At 40.1% G+C, this 18,265-nt stretch overlaps 1 protein-coding gene and 1 long non-coding RNA gene across 5 annotated transcripts; one reads left to right on the top strand and one right to left on the bottom strand.

The window, feature by feature from the left end:
- Window positions 1–754: 754 nt before the first annotated feature.
- Window positions 755–17,331, top strand: LOC148676531 (uncharacterized). 2 transcript variants are annotated; one of them, XR_015927222.1, is made up of 6 exons: window positions 755–1,068; window positions 8,390–8,511; window positions 12,032–12,185; window positions 13,816–13,937; window positions 15,274–15,341; window positions 15,397–17,331. It is a non-coding gene; the product is annotated as an uncharacterized LOC148676531 (long non-coding RNA). The 2 variants fall into 2 exon arrangements; XR_015927216.1 differs by lacking the exon at window positions 755–1,068 and adding an exon at window positions 1,080–1,411.
- Window positions 8,432–18,054, bottom strand: LOC148676530 (uncharacterized). Of its 3 annotated transcripts, none has more exons than XM_088608504.1 (6): window positions 17,904–18,054; window positions 17,326–17,658; window positions 15,300–15,320; window positions 14,466–14,648; window positions 14,185–14,270; window positions 8,432–8,500 (listed from the first exon to the last, which is right to left on the bottom strand). In XM_088608504.1, the coding sequence occupies exons 1-6, from the start codon at window positions 17,938–17,940 to the stop codon at window positions 8,432–8,434; spliced, it is 729 nt and encodes a 242-aa protein (XP_088464630.1). In that variant the 5' UTR covers window positions 17,941–18,054. The 3 variants fall into 3 exon arrangements, with proteins under 3 accessions (XP_088464630.1, XP_088464629.1, XP_088464631.1); XM_088608503.1 differs by lacking the exon at window positions 8,432–8,500 and adding an exon at window positions 13,210–13,926 and having other exon boundaries at window positions 17,904–18,043; XM_088608505.1 differs by lacking the exon at window positions 8,432–8,500 and adding an exon at window positions 13,210–13,926 and having other exon boundaries at window positions 14,466–14,576; window positions 17,904–18,042.
- Between the last annotated feature and the right edge of the window lie 211 nt (window positions 18,055–18,265).

The following is an 18,265-nucleotide window of genomic DNA, read 5'->3' as shown; positions in this document are numbered from 1 at the left end:
ACTGGTCAAGAGCAAAACTTTCCGAACCCCGTTTGGCAACGATGCTGGCAGCGCAATCTGCGTTAACATCCATTCTCTACCAGTATAAACTGTATAGCCAAATCCATATCGTGGCATGTAAGTGTACAAAGCTGATAGACAACTACTCCAAAAGACTTAAAGGGGAACTGCAACTATGTCTATATTAGTCGTTGCAGTGAGATGTGAGCAGGAAGGGCTGCATCATGTCGCAGTTCTTGGGAACTTTTGCTCTCTCTCACCCACGGCAAAACCAGGGGTTTGCGACAAAATGAAGACCATACAGTACTTTCACAAAGTTCATCATTTTGTGCTAGATATGGAATTTGTCAAATTTTGTGATACAAAATATAATCCTCTATTTGCAAGTGGATAGCTATAAAGTTTATACTATTTATTATGCTAGACAATTTTACAATACATAAAATTCTCCCTCAGCGGTGATGTTTATTTCAGACTTTGAACAAATGTAAAAACTTGAAAAAAGAAAAGCTTGATAATCCAGATTAATTACAAAACATTTAAATGTTTTTGATAAATCAAATATGGTTGATAAAATGTTCTACATGGGGTACTTTTCTCAGAAACTGGTCAACTTTATCCAAAAGTTTACTATTCACCAATACAACAAATTTAGTGAAAAGAACAGAGACAAACAGATCCACTGCACTATCAAATTAAATATATTTTACATATATATTTTATTATACTCCATCCTTGCTCCTGTAACAAAGAACACTGTCTAGATGTTTGAGAGCTCTACAGTCGCACACAAACCTGAAAGCAACAGTAGACTTTGACATGAAAAAAACAGGGTGATCTGATAGGCTGTTTAGTCTGACACTATTTGTCATTTGTCAGGTACAGGAGAACAGCAAAAAAGCAGTTTGACAGTACTTTTCAACCTGCAACAGGTAATGCACCGCAGAAAAGCAAAGTTTAGTTCATGGTTGTTCACTTTTTATTCCCCCAAGATCAAGTCAGAACTCTGTTTATCCTCTTGGAGTGACTTCTGAGTGGAATACAGGAGTGAATAAGATTTTGGAGCATGTAAGTACTGTAATATTTCTGTTTCACACAGTCATTCCTGCAGTGGGCCTACAGATGGGCCTTCTTGTGAAGGAACTGGTGAGTGTTAATATTTTCTCAAAAAGGTAATTATTAAACAGAAAACAATAATGTTCAACGTTTTCAGTCAAGTTCGTCTCCAGGACAAGTCTGCAGTCAGAGCAGGCAGTTCACGACACTGCCTATGCAGACATGTGAATACTTGCACTTGCAAAAACAAACTGTAGTCGACAGTGTAAATCACTGCACAGGAATGCAAACCTTTTGACAGCACCCTTCAGAGATGTGGGTCTCACCAGGCCTCCCAGCCTGTACAGATTACAGGGTAAGACTGCTTGTCTTTGAATACTGGGTACTGTATGTCGGGAGGCTAAGGCGTAGTAGAAGAACAGCAGGGTCAAAATCCAGGAGTCAAACAGAAGTATCACAGATTGAAAACTAGGAACGAAGCTCAGGGAGAGAATCTCAATCCTGAGCACTGAAATGGGGTCTGGCGAGGGTTTAAATAGAGGGAAGATTGGTGCGTGCACATTTAGGACAGGAAGAGCTCGTGGGAATGCGGGAGCGCTTGCCTGTGTGGGAGGACAGCTGTTTGATGTACTTGCCTGTGACTGGTGTAGTTTTATCTTACTGGAATAACAAGCAGAACTGCAGATAGATTGGCTTTATAATGAAATATTTTTGGTATATTAAAAAAAAGAAAACACAGCGTTTCGACCATGGAGCCTTCTTCTGGTTCCAACACACCTGAAGAAGGCTCCACGGCCAAAAGTTTGGGTTTTCTTTCTTCTCTTTTCGGCCTGAAATAAACCTATTACTTGTTCCCTCACTAGGTGGATATACTGGGAGAGAAAAGATGTTAGATTTAAATTTATACTAATTAAACCTACAGTACTACTGATTCAGGGAGAGAAAAAATGTATGTACAGTACTATGTCAACCAAAATGGTGGCCAAATCTGATTTTTAATCTATATTATTTTTAATGCCCACAAAAGGCCACAAACCAGTTTGAGATGACCAGGCCATTACACAACCTGCTTCTCTCCAAACCATTTTTGGACCATTAGGCCCTAACCCTAACAGAATGAACAATCTTAAAAATAGGGTTCCCGTGTTGATCAATTATTAATATTAGGTCCAAAGAATAATATTCGGTCCATAACGCCATCTCTTGCTGTATCTCCAATAGAACTAATATATTCTGACCAACACAAAGCAAAATCCACACGTGTTCCACAAGACTCAAGCACTAATAAAGACAAGAGCCACACCAAATTTGTGTGTGAAATTCCAGCCTGGTATGTAATGGTATGTACCTCTTGTGAACAGGCACTATAAACTTGTTATACAAAATAAACCAGCTGTGGAATATCACAGATTACTGTCCAGTACCATACTAGGCCCTACTTAACCACACATATGCAGCGCTGAGGAAGTTGTTTTGCTTTGGCCATAAGTTTTGAGTCACCGTCATGCTGCATGATGAAGTACTGCCCATTAAATATGGAAACATTTTCTGCTACAGAAGGAGACAAAATGGTTCTGTAAACTTCAGAACTATTCTGCTGCGGCCATCAGTAAAGAGAACTGAAACAGTTGTACAGACAGCTGCATGTCCAGGCCATGACATTATCCTCCACCACACTGTCTTGCATTTCCTCAGAAGTAAAAAGATAAGGAAAGAACAAAGTTTTATGGACAGTTGATGCCAATATAAACCTTTACCAAAGTTTCTGAAAAGTTCAAGTGTGAAGAAATAAAGGAACCAAAGAACTAAAGGTCACCTCTAGAACTGGCACACTCATATTTATGGACAAACAATTGATTCTGGATTATTTTGTACAGGACAACCACGTTTTTCCTCAAGAAACCATTAACAGTGTTTTCTCCTGGGAGTAGTTTCGGGCAGCTCTGCAGGGGGATCTTGTGGTGTTTTGGGCGAAGGCCCTCATGGCTGTGACTCACACACAGTAATGGTGAGTTAACACTTACAATCTCACACACTATGGAGCTCTGTGTGGCCAGCGCTGCTACACGACAATAATATCAGGACATCTCAAGAACAAGATATGTATTTAAAGGTGCGTTTGATCTGAAAGGAAAAACTAAATAATATGATCTGATACCAGCGCCCTGGCCTGCTGACGAGATTGGCTGAACTCCAGAAAGAGCAGCGAGACCAGGAGACAACACATAACCAGCTCTTAATTTCCAGTAACTGTAAACCTACACATCAAGATCAGACAAGAATTTGTAACACAAAGTATCTCCATTGCAAGATATTAGTAAATTATCAGTTGTAAACTCTTGACTTTCCTTCGTGCACCATGCCTTGGGGGGTGACCAGAGGAAGTCCACTGGTTAAGAGTGGAAAGCCGCTCATAGAGTTATTTATCAATTTAATGAATGACAAAGAGCTTCTGAACAGACAGTCAGAGCTATATCTATAACATTTATTTGATAAATATTCAGAAGGGATAGCAATAATGCAATAGTGTTCTGTTAAGAGACTACATTTAAGTATTTACTTAAAACTCTATTAGAAAACGAAACCAGTCCTTATGTTGCAGTCCCAAAACCGTTATCCAGCTGCATCATGTCATACTGTACATACAGTATACCAATAAACTGTCTGGGCGTTGTTCTTTGTTCTTAAAGCTATATAAATTAACATAGCCTACATATTTACATTCCTTCTCAGGTTTATGAAGCGCAACTACAAAATGGAGTTAAATATTGAGTGAATAACACACGTCCAGTAGTAATGGTCTCAGACAATCTTTTGAATTTTACATTGACTAAAGCAGTAAAAGCGTATTGCTGTAGAAGTTCAGCCACCAACATATGAAAAAAGTATTCTTTCAGGACAACAGTACAACAACCTACCTTATGATCATCTTATTGACTTATTTCCTTTCAGCTTTCAAGAGAGCTCAGTTGATCAGTACCGCCAAGTACCTTTCTGTGACCGACCGTCACCCCAAGAAGTGATTGGATGATCTTTCGGGTTCAACCCTCTTTCGTGACTGTTAGGAAATGACCGTCCAATCAAACTCTCATCCTATATAGACCATTTCTAGGCTAAATAGACCAGTCATTACTGACATCAAAATGATCCAATCACAGGTTGGGTGACGGTCAGAGTTCATTGATGAGTTTTTAAAGAAAGGGTTTAGTCCTGTCTCGGGCTGCAGGCTAATGAAACCTGCAGACTAACGAGTCTTTCTGGTGATGGATGGACATGTGTTATTCATCTGTGTATATTAATTGTGCCAGTCTTAATATATGATGTGCTAGGTCACAGAGCGGACCGATCCGCTGTAAACAGCCCGAAAATAAGCTGCCTGTCTTGTGATGATGAACTCTTCCTTGTCTCCCAACACAGCAGGAACTTCAGCACGAGTTGTGCTTTAAAAGAGCCAGAAAGCATAGAAACAAGTGAGGTTAAGAGACTAATTCACCATGGGAAATAGTCAAAAAAGAGCATTTAAAAACAATTCTACCTAAAAAAAAATGCATTCATTTATCTGTATACGACAAAGGAACAGTCTACAGGCAAGAACTAGTGTGCAAATGAAAGACACTTTCAGCTATTGTGGTCAAACACAGTTCTCGGATTTATGATCTTAGTTGTTTAATCTCTTTTCCTTCAATGCTCCATTCAAAGCTATCCATCTTGTGCAACTGCTGAGTACAGACAAAGAACAATAGTAATGTCATACTGTAGTTACATTCAGAGCCATTCAGTTTCATTCATGTTATCTGTCAGAAATGATGAAAGTATACAAGTGGCTGAATCAGCAGTACTGTAGGTTTAATGAGTATACATTTAGAATTACATTTTTATAAAAGAAGTTGCATTTAAGCACTACAGTGAACACTAACGCCATGAATTCTACTGCTCAAACGAAGATTACAAAAATGCTACAGTAATTAATAAGGGTTCTAAGATAGATCCCAGTGGCATCACTATACATACAGTACCTAAAAAGTCATAAAGTCACTAATCCTATTGCATTGCTGTCGATTAAACAAATCAGATTTAGGCTGTCATAGGGCCTGGTTGATTCTAAAGATTATCTTGATTGATGCTGCCAAAAGGCAGCAGTTAGGTCCAGAATAACTAGCATTGAAAATCTGCTCAAGTCAGCAGCCATTAGAACTTCCCAACCTTAACCAAGGTGTGAAAGTGAACAGTGGCACCAGTATCATTCAGCACACACTGTAACCTGCATCCTGCTAATATTGCCAAACGTGGATGCTCAGGGCACAGACAAATGACATCAGCCCTCATGTGATGGAACTGCTCACGCTGACCTCAGGATACAGTAATAATAATAATAATAATAATAAACTTTATTTTATATAGCGCCTTTAAAGGTGGCTTCTCAAAGCGCTTTACAGGATGACAATAACAATAAATAAGAAGACTACAACAATAAATAAGAAAATTTCACAAGACAGGACACAATTATAATTACAGCAATACAACAATAACAATAGAGGAGACCGTGGAAGATGGTATTAAGAAGAGCAGAGGGGTGAAGAATGGAACCAGTTAAGTAAAGGCTTTTCTGAAAAGGAGGGTTTTGAGTCTGGATTTGAAGGAGTTTAGAGAAGGTGACTCTCTAATATCCTTGGGCAAGGAGTTCCAGAGCTTGGGGGCATAGCAGGAGAAGGCCCTGTCGCCCATACAATGTAGACGGGCTTGGGGGACAGTAAGGAGGGCAGAATTTGAAGAGCGGAGGTTGCGAGGTGGGGAGTAGGGCGATAAAAGTTCAGACAGGTATTGAGGTGCCAAGCCATGTAAAGCCTTGTAGGTGAGCATGAGGATTTTAAAGTCTACGCGGAATTTGACCGGAAGCCAGTGCAAGGACTCCAGGATAGGAGTAATGTGAACACTTGCACTAGATCTGGTCAGGATTCTGGCTGCTGAATTTTGGACATACTGCAGCTTGTTCAGAGTAGATTTAGATACCCCAGGGAGTAGAGCATTGCAGTAGTCAATTCGAGAGAATACAAATATGTTGATCAGCTTTTCAGCCACAGTTAATGATAGCATAGGGCGTAGTCTTGCGATATTTCTGAGGTGAAAAAAAGATGTTTTGACAGTATGCTGTACATGTGGGTCGAATGTTAAGCCAGAATCGAATATAACCCCAAGGTTTTTCAATTTTGATTGGAGCTCAAGTACAGAGCCATCTACAGACAGGGTTACAGGACTGGCTTTGCGAAGTTGATGGGGGGTACCAATAAGCATGACTTCAGTCTTGTCACAGTTAAGATGAAGGAAGTTTTGAGTCATCCAAATTTTTATGTCAGAGATGCAATTAGATAGAATAGAGACAGCCACATCAGTGTCGGGTTTGGTATGGATGTATATTTGAGTATCGTCAGCGTAAAAATGAAAGCTGAGGCCATGTGATCTTAAAAGCTGACCAAGTGGGAACATGTAAATGCTGAAGAGCAAGGGGCCCAGTATTGAGCCCTGAGGGACACCAGACTTGACAAGACCAATTTCAGACCTGTACCCATTGAGAGAGACAAAGTGACAGCGATCAGTGAGGTAAGACTTAAACCATTTGAGGGCAGTGTCAGAGACTCCAAACACAGTCTCGAGACGAGAAAGCAAGATGTTATGGTCAACAGTGTCAAAGGCAGCACTGAGATCAAGAAGGATGAGTATGGAAAGAGAACCAGAATCAGAAGCTATTAGGAGATCGTTGGTGACTTTGACTAGGGCGGTTTCTGTGCTGTGAAGTTGACGGAAGCCAGATTGGAGGGGTTCGAAAAGGTTGTTTGTCATGAGGTGGTTATGTAACTGAAGTGTGACAGCACGTTCTAGAATTTTAGAGAGAAAGGGTAAGTTGGAGATGGGGCGAAAGTTGTTAAGATTGTCGAGAGCCATGTTAGGCTTCTTTGGCACTGGGGTAATAGCAGCAGTTTTGAGGACCGTTGGTACAATGCCGGTGCTCAAGGATTCATGTATTATATTGAGGACAATGGGACAGAGAGAAGAGAAACAGGACTGGAATAAAGTGGTGGGAATGGGATCTAAAATAGATGTGGTGGGTTTCATGCGCGTAACTAGTTTGTTTAGGGATGCTGAGTCAAGAAGAGAGAAGCTGGAGAGACGGGAACCAGAGAAGTTGGATGAGGAGGGAGGAGGTGTGGAAATTATATCCGTAGTGGAGAGAATGTGATGCCGGATGTTGTCAATCTTAGAACTAAAGAAATCTAAGAATGTGTTGCAAAGTTGTGATGAGGCAGGTAATGTGGTGGGGCAGTTTGGCTTGAGCAGTCTGTTGATGGTGGAGAAAAGATGTCTGGGATTGTTTTGGTGATTTTCAATGATGTGAGAGAAGTAGGTGGATCTAGCAGACTCTATAGTAACCTTATAATCAGATAAGTAATCTCTCCAGGCCTGATAATGTACATTTAGGCCGGAAAGACGCCACCTACGCTCAAGTTTGCGAGAGGCTGCCTTCATGGAACGCAGATGGTCATTGTACCAGGGGGCAGGGCGAGAGAAGGAGATGGTTCGAGTTTTTAAAGGAGCAAAGGTGTCGAGGGTAGATAAAAGAGCATTGTCAAGTAACTGTATTTTGTCCTCTAGAGGGTCAGAGGAAGAGAAACAGGATAAGGAGGACAGAACAGAATTTGCAAACCTTGGGTGATCAATTGATCGCCAGTTGCGGAAATTTACAGAGCGTGAGGGGGAAGTGTTAGAAACAGGTAATTCCAGATTGAAGAGAATGGCTAAGTGGTCAGAGAGGCCTAGATCAAGGGGGGAGCAGTGGGAGACAAAGGAGTCATTTGCAATAATTAGATCTAAGGTGTGTCCTTTGTTATGTGTAGGGGTACAAACAAACTGAGCAAGGTCAAAGCATCCCAAAAGAGAAAGGAAGTCTTTAGCCAGACTGGAGGAAGTTGAATCAATGTGTATATTAAAGTCCCCTAGAATAAGGATCCTTTTAAATGTAAGGGATAAGAATGAGAGAAAATCAGCAAACTCACCTAAGAAGACTCCACTGGAAGACTCCAGTACACAATCGTGTTGGGTCATCACAAACTGCCAACTGGTTAGAGGAGCTCAAATCGACAGATTTCCAGCTAAAAAATAACAGAAGTTAAATAACGACTGAATTTTTAAAGACACTTGTGAGGTCAAGTGTGAGATCAGAAATCCAAAATAATTGCTCCTTTTTGCCATGCTGTGATAAAAATACTTTTTCTATTGCTGATCTGAGTGAGAACATTACAGCTCCTCTGTGCTTTTGTCTCTTTTTTTCTTCTTCCAGCTGTGTCCTCCTGCTGTGCAGCTCCAGAGTGGCAGCTCTGCTCTACTGTGTCCTGTGCTGATGCTGAGTCCCACAGATCTCATACACTGCAGTGTCCCTGTGAGAGAGCTCCTGCAACACAGGTCAGAGGTCACTGCTGCTGTCACACAGGTGCTGAGAGGACACTAAGGGGAAATGGAAGGGCTAACACACTGATCAATGAATCAATCAATCGGGCAACTACTCAAATTTTAAGATGGTGTCCACTGTCTTAGAGCATTTAAAAATGGATGCTTGCGTTGAAAGGCATATTAAAACAGTAGTAGAAATATTATATTGGAAATGAATTCAATATTATAATCTCTAAACCCAGTTCCCACTCAGCCTGGCAGCCCTGAGGCACAGGCAGTGTGTGAGGACTGATCCCCACTGCTCACCTGATAGTGTCCTTCAGCCCCCAGAGCCTCTCTTCTCTCCTTTCGCATCTGAGTCTCAGGGCGCTGCTGGAGCTGGGATCTCCCCCCTGTAACAGAGGAGCAGATGAACCCCCATCAGCTCTGCTGCACAGGCTGCCCTCCAGTCTCTCTGCAGGACTGTGACCCCAGGACTGTACACCCTCTCCCCTCACAGAGTGACCCCAGGACTGTACAACCTCTCCCCTCACAGAGTGACCTCAGGACTGTAGCACCCCTCCCCTCACAGAGTGGCCCCAGGACTGTGACAGCCAGCAGCCTCCTCTCTGGTCACTCAGCTCAGCAGCCCTGCTGGGGCCCAGTGCTGACTCTCTATCAGCAGCTCACAAATAGCCGCATGGTGAAGGAACAGGCAGCAGGAGAAACCACACGGCGTTGCCATGTGACTGAAGAGAGAAGCAGGCTGGTGGTAAACCGCACGTAAAAGCCTGCTCAGCAGTTGTTGCTCGTTTTAAAAAAGCACCTTTGTTCCAAAACTTCTGTCTTGAGAGCTGCAAATACAAGGTGGAGGCTGTTGTAGCTACTAAGTCTTACTATGTTTTGATAATTGTAAGTCACCCTGAATTAATTGTCAGCTCACTGTGTAAATAATAGTGCAGCATCACTAGAACTGGCTTATTGGTATTAAAATGGCTTATAAGGCATTTTGTTTACCTTTTGTAATTATTATCTCATACCTTCTTTCACCTCAATAGGATCCTCAGTTTTGCTCCCTAATAACACTTCAAACATAAGGAGTGCTCTCCAGGATTAATTTCCCCTCAACACTGATCCCCATATCCTGCTGTCCCATAAAACAACCATAAAAAACCTCTCCCCCTCACAGCAGCATCCACACTCAAGATTAGGAGCACAGAGAGGACTCTCAGCACTGCCCACAGCCAGGAGCACATAAAACAACCCCTGACTCCACACCCAGCCAACCTAACAGAGTGACCCCAGGACTGTACCCACCTCTCCCCTCACAGAGTGACCTCAGGACTGTACCCACCTCTCCCCCTCACAGCAGCGGCCACACTGCAGAGCAGGAGCACAGAGAGGATTCCCAGCACTGCCCACAGGACTGGACACTGACAGCAGGGCTGGACCACACTGCCTGAGGACAGACAGGGACAGGATCTGTGCTGACCAGTATAGTGGACAGTGGGAATGAAAGAGACTGAAGTCATCTCAGAAGATTTTAGAACGACTGACAAACAGACTGAGGGACAGGCAGTTAAGAAGGATTCTGCACCAGTAATCTGAAAGGAATACCAGGGTGTTTAACCATCAGTATAGAGAGAAAGTGCATCCTATGTTCAAGAATTTCTCATTAAAGCAAAAATATTTTTGTTAATACATTTCAAAGTTTTAACACCTTTTTTTCTAAAATCATAGATAAGGTAAACTGTACAGGAAAGACCAGTACAAAACTGTGTTTTCGATTACTGAAATAACTGACAAAAATATTAGTTTATTTTTAGCAAAACATAACTGAATTTTAAGACCTGTCGAGCACGAACATGTCTTCTCTCCCAGATGGTTAGGGAAGATTAAATGAGTTCGTTTTGAAGATTAAACCAAAGATTTAGACTGTTAATCAGGCACAAGAAAAAAAAACAGGAACAGCAGGGATGGTGTGTGTGTGGAAGAAGAAGAAATGTAGATAATATTTCTAGAAATTATGTTTAAAACCGTATAACACTTATAGTTATTACTTCAATTTATATTTGTGTGTCTCTCATGAGAGAGTTTATATATTTTAGATATTTTAATTTGTGTAATTTTTCCTTCACTTCTGACTTTTACTTAGATTTCAGTAAAATAAATGTTTCCTGAAGACTGATTAAATTAGGATTAATGGAAATTAATGAGGATAATAATATCCCCACTGATACTCACATTACCGCATATCAGTATTCTGGGTCTGTTTCAAGGGCTAAGGAGAAACCCTTCATTTTAAGATATATATGGGCTAAAGTGATCTTCAGCTGCAGCCTGTTGTAGAAGAGTGTTTTTAAACACTTGTCAATTTTATTTCTTTTTGTACCACAACTAGATCACAATAAAACTAAGACACTTTACAGCACAAAAAGACATGCTCATTATCTGAAATCCTGAATATCTTCTTGAAGGCATAAGACTGTCTTTTTAGTTTTTTCGTATACACAAACATACCAGACATGAACGTATTCATATTCTACAAAAAATATTTGTTTAAAAAAGTTTGATCCTTTTTCATTCAAATCCAGGTTGTTCGAGTTGCATTAAAACAATTGCTGTCTTCTTATATTATAACACGTTGTGCTAAATTTCAGGATATTCTGCATTTTTAGGAATATACAATTGATTTATAAAGTAGAAATAAATCTATAGTACCATTGATTGTCAGAGTGAGTCCTCATGAAACACAATTGAAACACTGTTTTGAAATCTTTATCATCATCAAACAACAGCATATAATTTTTTAAAAGATTGGACAATACGAAAATTAACTACCATGTTTTTTAATTTGGAATTAAGAATTGAGAATTTGTCTCATATTTTAAATTATTAATTCAGAAGTCTTTTGACTGCTTTTTTAATTATACATACTTATGAGATCTAACTGATTCCAGTTTCAGTGAATAGCAAGAGAGTGGTCTTACCGGTACTACTGATACTCAGTGTGGTGCTGTTGCTGAACACAAAAGCGTTGTTCTCTCTCCTAGCACAGTAGTACATTCCTGAGTCCTCATGGGAAATGTTACGGATGGACAGGCTGCTATCTGGTCCCAGTGAATTTCGTGTCCCAAACCCGTTGTAGTAGATGGCCAGGTGATAGTCAGGTCTCAGAACCTGCAGTATGACCAGTGGGGACTGGTCTGGCTGCTGTCTGTACCAGTAAGTATAAATCCCCTTGAAAGAACACTGGAGAATCACAGTTTCCCCAGTGTGAGGACTCAGTGTTAAACAGTGAACAAACAGGCCGCAGAAAAACAAACCTGCAACTGAAATCAAATCATTTCATTTTCCAACTTGTCACACAAACATTTCTTAAAATGAGAAAGATCAACATGTATACTTCTGGAGATCAGGAATGAAATATAAAAATGGATTTGAAGATTTGCAGTCATTGAGGAGTTTTTAAACACCTAACTCTCTAAGCTACTGTACTTGTTTTAGAAAACCTTCAATAACACCCTGCTTTGTCCTTCCACAACATCTTCAGGCATTTATCAAAGGAGCAGAAATAACACCACCTGCTGTGAACATGTACTGTATGGCAGGTCTCTCCCAGCATCAGAAATGAGCGAAGCCCAGTAAAAGATGTTCTCTCCATACTCGCACGTGAGGACCAGTCCAGTTTTCATCTTCTTGCAGAGGTTAGTAAACATGTTTAAATTACGTCTACTTTTAGTGTAAACAGATCACTGCGTCTTGGTGCTAATCGGTACTGACTCCACCTGCAGTAGAAACCGCCTTTCTGTGAAACCAACAGAGGAAGTTTAAACACACTGTGTCCAACACTCATCTGCTCTGGCTGTAAGCAAACAGGCTCTGCAGTACTTTTCCATTGGAGATACTTTATGTGCAAGCATTTCTCTCACTGATGAACACTCAGGTTGGATCTCCGAGTATAAAGCATGTGTCACGAACTGAGCATCTGGATGACCTTGCCTCTTGAAGTTTTTGTTCCATTCAAGCTCTGTTACATGACTGCGGTAATTATTTCATTAACATTCTAATCTAACCAGGTGTGAAGATGATTTATAACAAATAACTGTACTTTTACTGAATTTTATTTTTTAAGCAGTAAGTGGCCTTTAGAAAAATCCTTTATATGTCTAATTAAGAAAATAATTAGGTTAATTACTTAATTAACTACTCATGTCAGACCAAAAAACAGAAGACACCAGGCCCTCAACAAACTGAGCTGGACACCTCTGGTATAAATGAGTAGTTCTGTTCTGTTAGGTGTGCTTGAAGAATCCTACCAAAGCAGGATTCCCTGCCTCTCCCTCATAATCCTCTCTGTTCAAGACTAAAAGGACCAAGATCTTTCAGCCTGTCAGTATAAGACTTTCTGATTATTCAGAGTCAAGGAGACTATCTGCTGCTTTTCTCTGGACTTATTTCAGAGCAGCAATGTTTTACATATTACTTGATGTCCAAATATTGAACTCTGTACTGAATGACCCCTAACTGGTGTTTTATACAATATTAACATTACACACTTTGATTTCAATGATACACTGTTAACTATATATCATAACTTTTGGGTTGCCTTTTTAATTGCTTCCATACCATGTCTATAAGATGTAAATGATCTCATGGAAATTTCTTCCTTCCTCTCGATATGTGTAATCTTTATGATGAGCAGACACATACTGGAAAGACAAGGTATCAGACACTCTCCTACAAAAGAGATTTATTTTCTTTCGGAATAATACATTTCAGGTAACACATCTGTTAGTAGCTGCAATCTCTTCTTATTCAAATAATGATTAAATGAAGCAGAAGATGTTGCAGATACACAAGTATTTGTTCAGCTTTTATTGCTACTACAACACTTTGACCATGACCTTGTGAAATCTGAAAGACAACTTCAATCCGGTCCCTGAAACTGGTCTACATACAGTTTGAATAACTTCTCATGTCTACATGAAAAGCTGTCTCGAGAAATACACAGATACAGAGGTTTGAGAGCCACAGATGAGAGGAGATAGTGTCAAGATTGATAACTGGGTGTTTAATGCCGACTGTTAAAAACACTCCAGTCATCTCGTAAAAGAAAGAGGCAGCGCCCTCTATTGACAGGTGGAATAAATGGCTCAATTTCTGACTTCAATTTTCTGCAGTTTCGATTAAGGAGGGATCTGTACAGCTCAGTAGACTCTGGATCGGTATAACCGAATAAGATCATTAGTGCGGCCATGTTTCTGCTGTGTTCTCAGAGTGCTACACAGCAAAACCATCTCCTCTGTGCTTCTGTCTCTTCTTCTCTTCTTCCAGCTGTGTCCTCCTGCTGTGCAGCTCCAGAGTGGCAGCTCTGCTCTACTGTGTCCTGTGCTGATGCTGAGTCCCACAGAGCTCATACACTGCAGTGTCCCTATGAGAGAGCTCCTGCAACACAGGTCAGAGGTCACTGCTGCTGTCACACAGGGGCTGAGAGGACACTGAGGGAGATGGGCTAATGCACTGATCAATCAATCAATCCAGCAAATAGTTAATAAATCAGGCAATTGAATTAGAAATATTACATTGCAGCTGACAGAAAAGTAAATTTCTGAAATCAATTTTATCATCTACAAGCCCAGACCCCACTCAGCCTGGCAGCCCAGAGACACAGGCAGTGTGTGAGGACTTATCCCCACTGCTCACCTGATAGTGTCCTTCAGCCCCCACAGCCTCTCTGCTCTCCTTTCGCACCCGAGTCTCAGGGTGCTGCTGGAGCTGGGATCTCCCCCCTGTAACAGAGGAGCAGATGAACCCCCATCAGCTTTGCTGCACAGGCTGCCCTCCAGTCTCCCTGCAGGACTGTGATCCCAGGACTGTACTACCCCTCACAGAGTGACCCCAGGACTGTACCACCTCCCCTAACTGAGTGACCCCAGGACTGTACCACCTCTCCCCTAACTGAGTGACCCCAGGACTGTACCCACCTCTCCCCCTCACAGCAGCAGCCACACTGCAGAGCAGGAGCACAGAGAGGACTCCCAGCACTGCCCACAGGACTGGACACTGACAGCAGGGCTGGACCACAGCTGCACTGCCTGAGGACACAGGGACAGGATCTGTGCTGACCAGTACAGTGGAAAATGGGAATGCAGGAATCTGGAGTGACACTGAAAGATTTTAATAAATAATTATTTTTTTATAATTTTGTTTAGATTGCTGGTGTTGTTAGAATAGCTATAAAAGACACAGAGATCACAGATGTGTTTCGTTTTAAAAACTAAACCAGTTATTTAATATGGGATCTAAAAATATTTTTATCACAAATCACTGATGATAATGATGATGATGAAGTTAGAAACCTTATTTCTCTGTATTTTATATTCATATATTATCAATTATGATTTAATGGCAAAAAATATTCTATTATAATCTTAGTACTAGTGAACACAAATTCACTGGTACACATTTCACCTCATGTATCGAAATTTATGTTCTTCTATTTCAGCTACTTTGATGTTTTAACATATTATTAATTAAAAACAGCACATACTGCATGAGAAAGAAGACTCTTGATATCTATATAAACACAATTGAATGACAAATTTTCTTAAACCACACATTTACAATACTTTACTGAAAAACTGTATTTATTTAATTTGTATGTCACTATTTTCTCAACACACTTTTGTGAAAAGTTGTTAACTTAATTTCTCTTTTCTAAATGTGTATCAAATACATAAATGTGTATATTTGTATTAGAACCTTTACAGCTCGTTCCTACCAATATTTCAGGTCTGACAAGCGAAATAATTTCTCACCATCGCTGCAGTTTCTACCTGCTTCAGGACAGAAGAAAACATGTTCCATTTTCACAGAACTGAAGCTCCAATGAAGACAAGTTCATAAAGTAAGCAGAAAATAGAGGTCAACTGAAGTTAAGGAAACACTGGGACTGACTGGAGAGTGTATGATCTTTTTGTTTGTGCAATCGTTCTATTGTTTCTGAATTAGAATTAGATATTGAGGAAGATGTGTTGCTCTTTTCAATTCAGGCATTATTGAAACAATGGAAATACATAAACAGAGCTGATACTACAGCCCTGTACGCTGTCATTCACTTCGGTCTATATTCATAATTTCCTTAAAGCATTAGTGCATCAATAATGTAGAAATTACACCATCAATGTCTCATTCATATGAGATACAGTAAGTTTGTCTTCAGAGGATAAAATTCCAGAGATGTCTTTACTCGCTTCAGGTGAAAGAAATCCTGTTTTCAGTTCTTACTTGAAATACAAGAATTCCATCACACAGGACCTACAGGGCTATATTGAAATTAGACAACTCAACGACGACATGCACACTTCGAAATACAGTGTATTTTTTACAACGTAAGGATGTTCAGTCTTGTGTTTGATTTATTTTTTACCTTCATCTCTGTTGGAATAAACACCTGTATATAAGAATTAAAAACTAATTTCAGCTTGAAACACTGTTTTGTATGGAAGCCCGTTACCACACCGCGTTTTTTTTTACACCCTGGCGGAAACGGGCTTCCATAGGGTTTTTGCAATATTAGGAATGAAACATCTTAACAAAAGACAATGCATTATATTGATAACATTATTATATCCGATTCTGTCTGTTATATAAATAAAGATAATTGTGTACTTTGTGTAACTGAAAAACTTTAGAAGCTGTTTTCAAACATTTGTCATTAAGGACAATTCAAGAACAAGGCAAGTTGCTGATTTACACGATAAATAACCTCTGCTGTTGCTTGTGTTAATTCATTACACCTAGTACTTAAAGTGTGTCCTTGTAGCCTCGGGTGATTTTAAAACACTTTAGTAAAAGTAGCATTTTCAGGGAACAGAAGAATCTTGCAATTATCGTTCAGTCTGTGTGTCTTAACTGCTCCATAAAATTAAAGGTGGATTTACATTGCAATTGGGCAGGAGATTCATGTGTGGAAATGTGTTCAGTTCAGGAAAACATCTTATTTTTAAACTAAAGGAAATTAATGCAAGGGTGAGGAGCCCGGGAGGGGCCATCAGTAGGAAAAAAAAAGTTATATCGAGGGAACGATTTACAATTCGTGCGCACGAAATAGCTAAATCGTTCCCTCGTTTTCTTTAATTCGTGCGCACGGAATAACGTTTTCTCTTTCCTTCACAAGGACAGGTGTGGCACTAGCAGTGAAAAGAGAGGTGCAGTCCTAGCTAGTAGTTCAAGAGTACAGTAGCTACAATGCCCTAATAACTCATCCCCTTAATCAGTTCATCTCTATCCAGTATCCTAATCTACAGCACTGTCTGATAGTTAGGCATTATTATACTAATATAAAGAAACAGTAACGTGTTAACTAGTGTATGATAAAATTGTAGTTACGAGCCGGGGATAATCTCGGCATTTTAGAAACTTTCTATACAGTATGTGCGTGTGACTACCGTGAGAAATAAAACAAAGGAAAGAGAAAATATTATTTCGTGCGCACGAATAAAAGAAAACGAGGGAACGATTAAGTTATTTCGTGCGCACGAATTGTAAATCGTTCCCTCGATATAACTTTTTTTTCCTGCTGATTTCCTGTACTCCGTACAGAGGCTCTAATTGATTAATGCAGTATTGCAAAAATATCAGTACTTGTAAAGAGGACAACACCAGAAATAACTCTTTATATTAAATTAATAAATTCACCAGAATATCTTCATTTTCACTTGAATTAAGGCATTATAAATTCAGCAAAATATTTTTCCCTTACAATTAGTGACTAATCTTGATACAGAAGCAGTGCGCCTGCAGTCATGTCTTCAACAACAGGAGACAGAAATAGTAACCTACCTGCGACATTCAGTTCAGTTCCATTGTGAAAAGTAAGAGTGTCGTCCTCCTTCCTGGCGCAGTAGTATATCCCAGAATCTTCTGCCGTAACATTGTGGATGAACAGCCTGTTATGAGCTGCCAGAGAGTAATGATGTCCGAAGCCATTGAAGTACCATGCGTCTGTATATGTGGATGACAGGGTGTGCACGATGGCCAGGGGCAGCTGTCCTGGGCTCTGTCTGTACCAGTGAATACGAGGATCAGTGAGGTCACACTGAATGGTCACATTCTCTCCTGGATTCACTCGTCTCATTGACAAAGAGATGACTGGGAGACAGCAGAACAGCAGATCTAAAACAAATAGTCATTTAAAAGAGATTGGAAAGGCAAAATTCCTTTTTATTTCAATTTAGAAATACAATATTTTTATTCATATAGAGTAATTATTGTTGTCAGCTCTTGTGTTCCATTAATACACTCTTAAAAGTCTTTATTCTTGAACATCATTAAGAGTTTATTAATAATGATTGATACATTCTTTAAAATTATTGATTTTAAATATTAATTATTGTTTATAATTATGAATTACTACTCACACACTAACGTCAGACCCAAACTCTTTAGACTTTCCATTGCTCCTGTAGTGACTCTCTATGTGAATAATTACTGTATACCTGCTCAGCTGATAAGCAGGTTCTCTCCCTCAGCAGAGATCAGTACAGGGTTACTGATATCACCTCACCTCAGGAGCGACAGAGGGGAAGATCAACAGCTCTTCCTCACAGAGCAGCCTTCACTCTGACCACACAGACATTGTGAGATCTGGCCTCTTCATGAAGGGTGAATCATATCAAATGTTAAAGCCTACAGTTTTTCTTGAGCAATATTTTCATTTTTTTAACCTTTTTGATCAGGAACAGGAAGAGAGCACTAAACACTCTACCTTATCTTTTGATTT

The sequence above is a fragment of the Lepisosteus platostomus genome, chromosome 2 (assembly GCF_059453375.1).
Source record: "Lepisosteus platostomus isolate fLepPlt1 chromosome 2, fLepPlt1.hap1, whole genome shotgun sequence".
NCBI lineage: Eukaryota > Metazoa > Chordata > Actinopteri > Semionotiformes > Lepisosteidae > Lepisosteus > Lepisosteus platostomus.
Note: the sequence above shows the minus strand (reverse complement) of the source record. Positions and strands in the feature narration are given on the sequence as shown.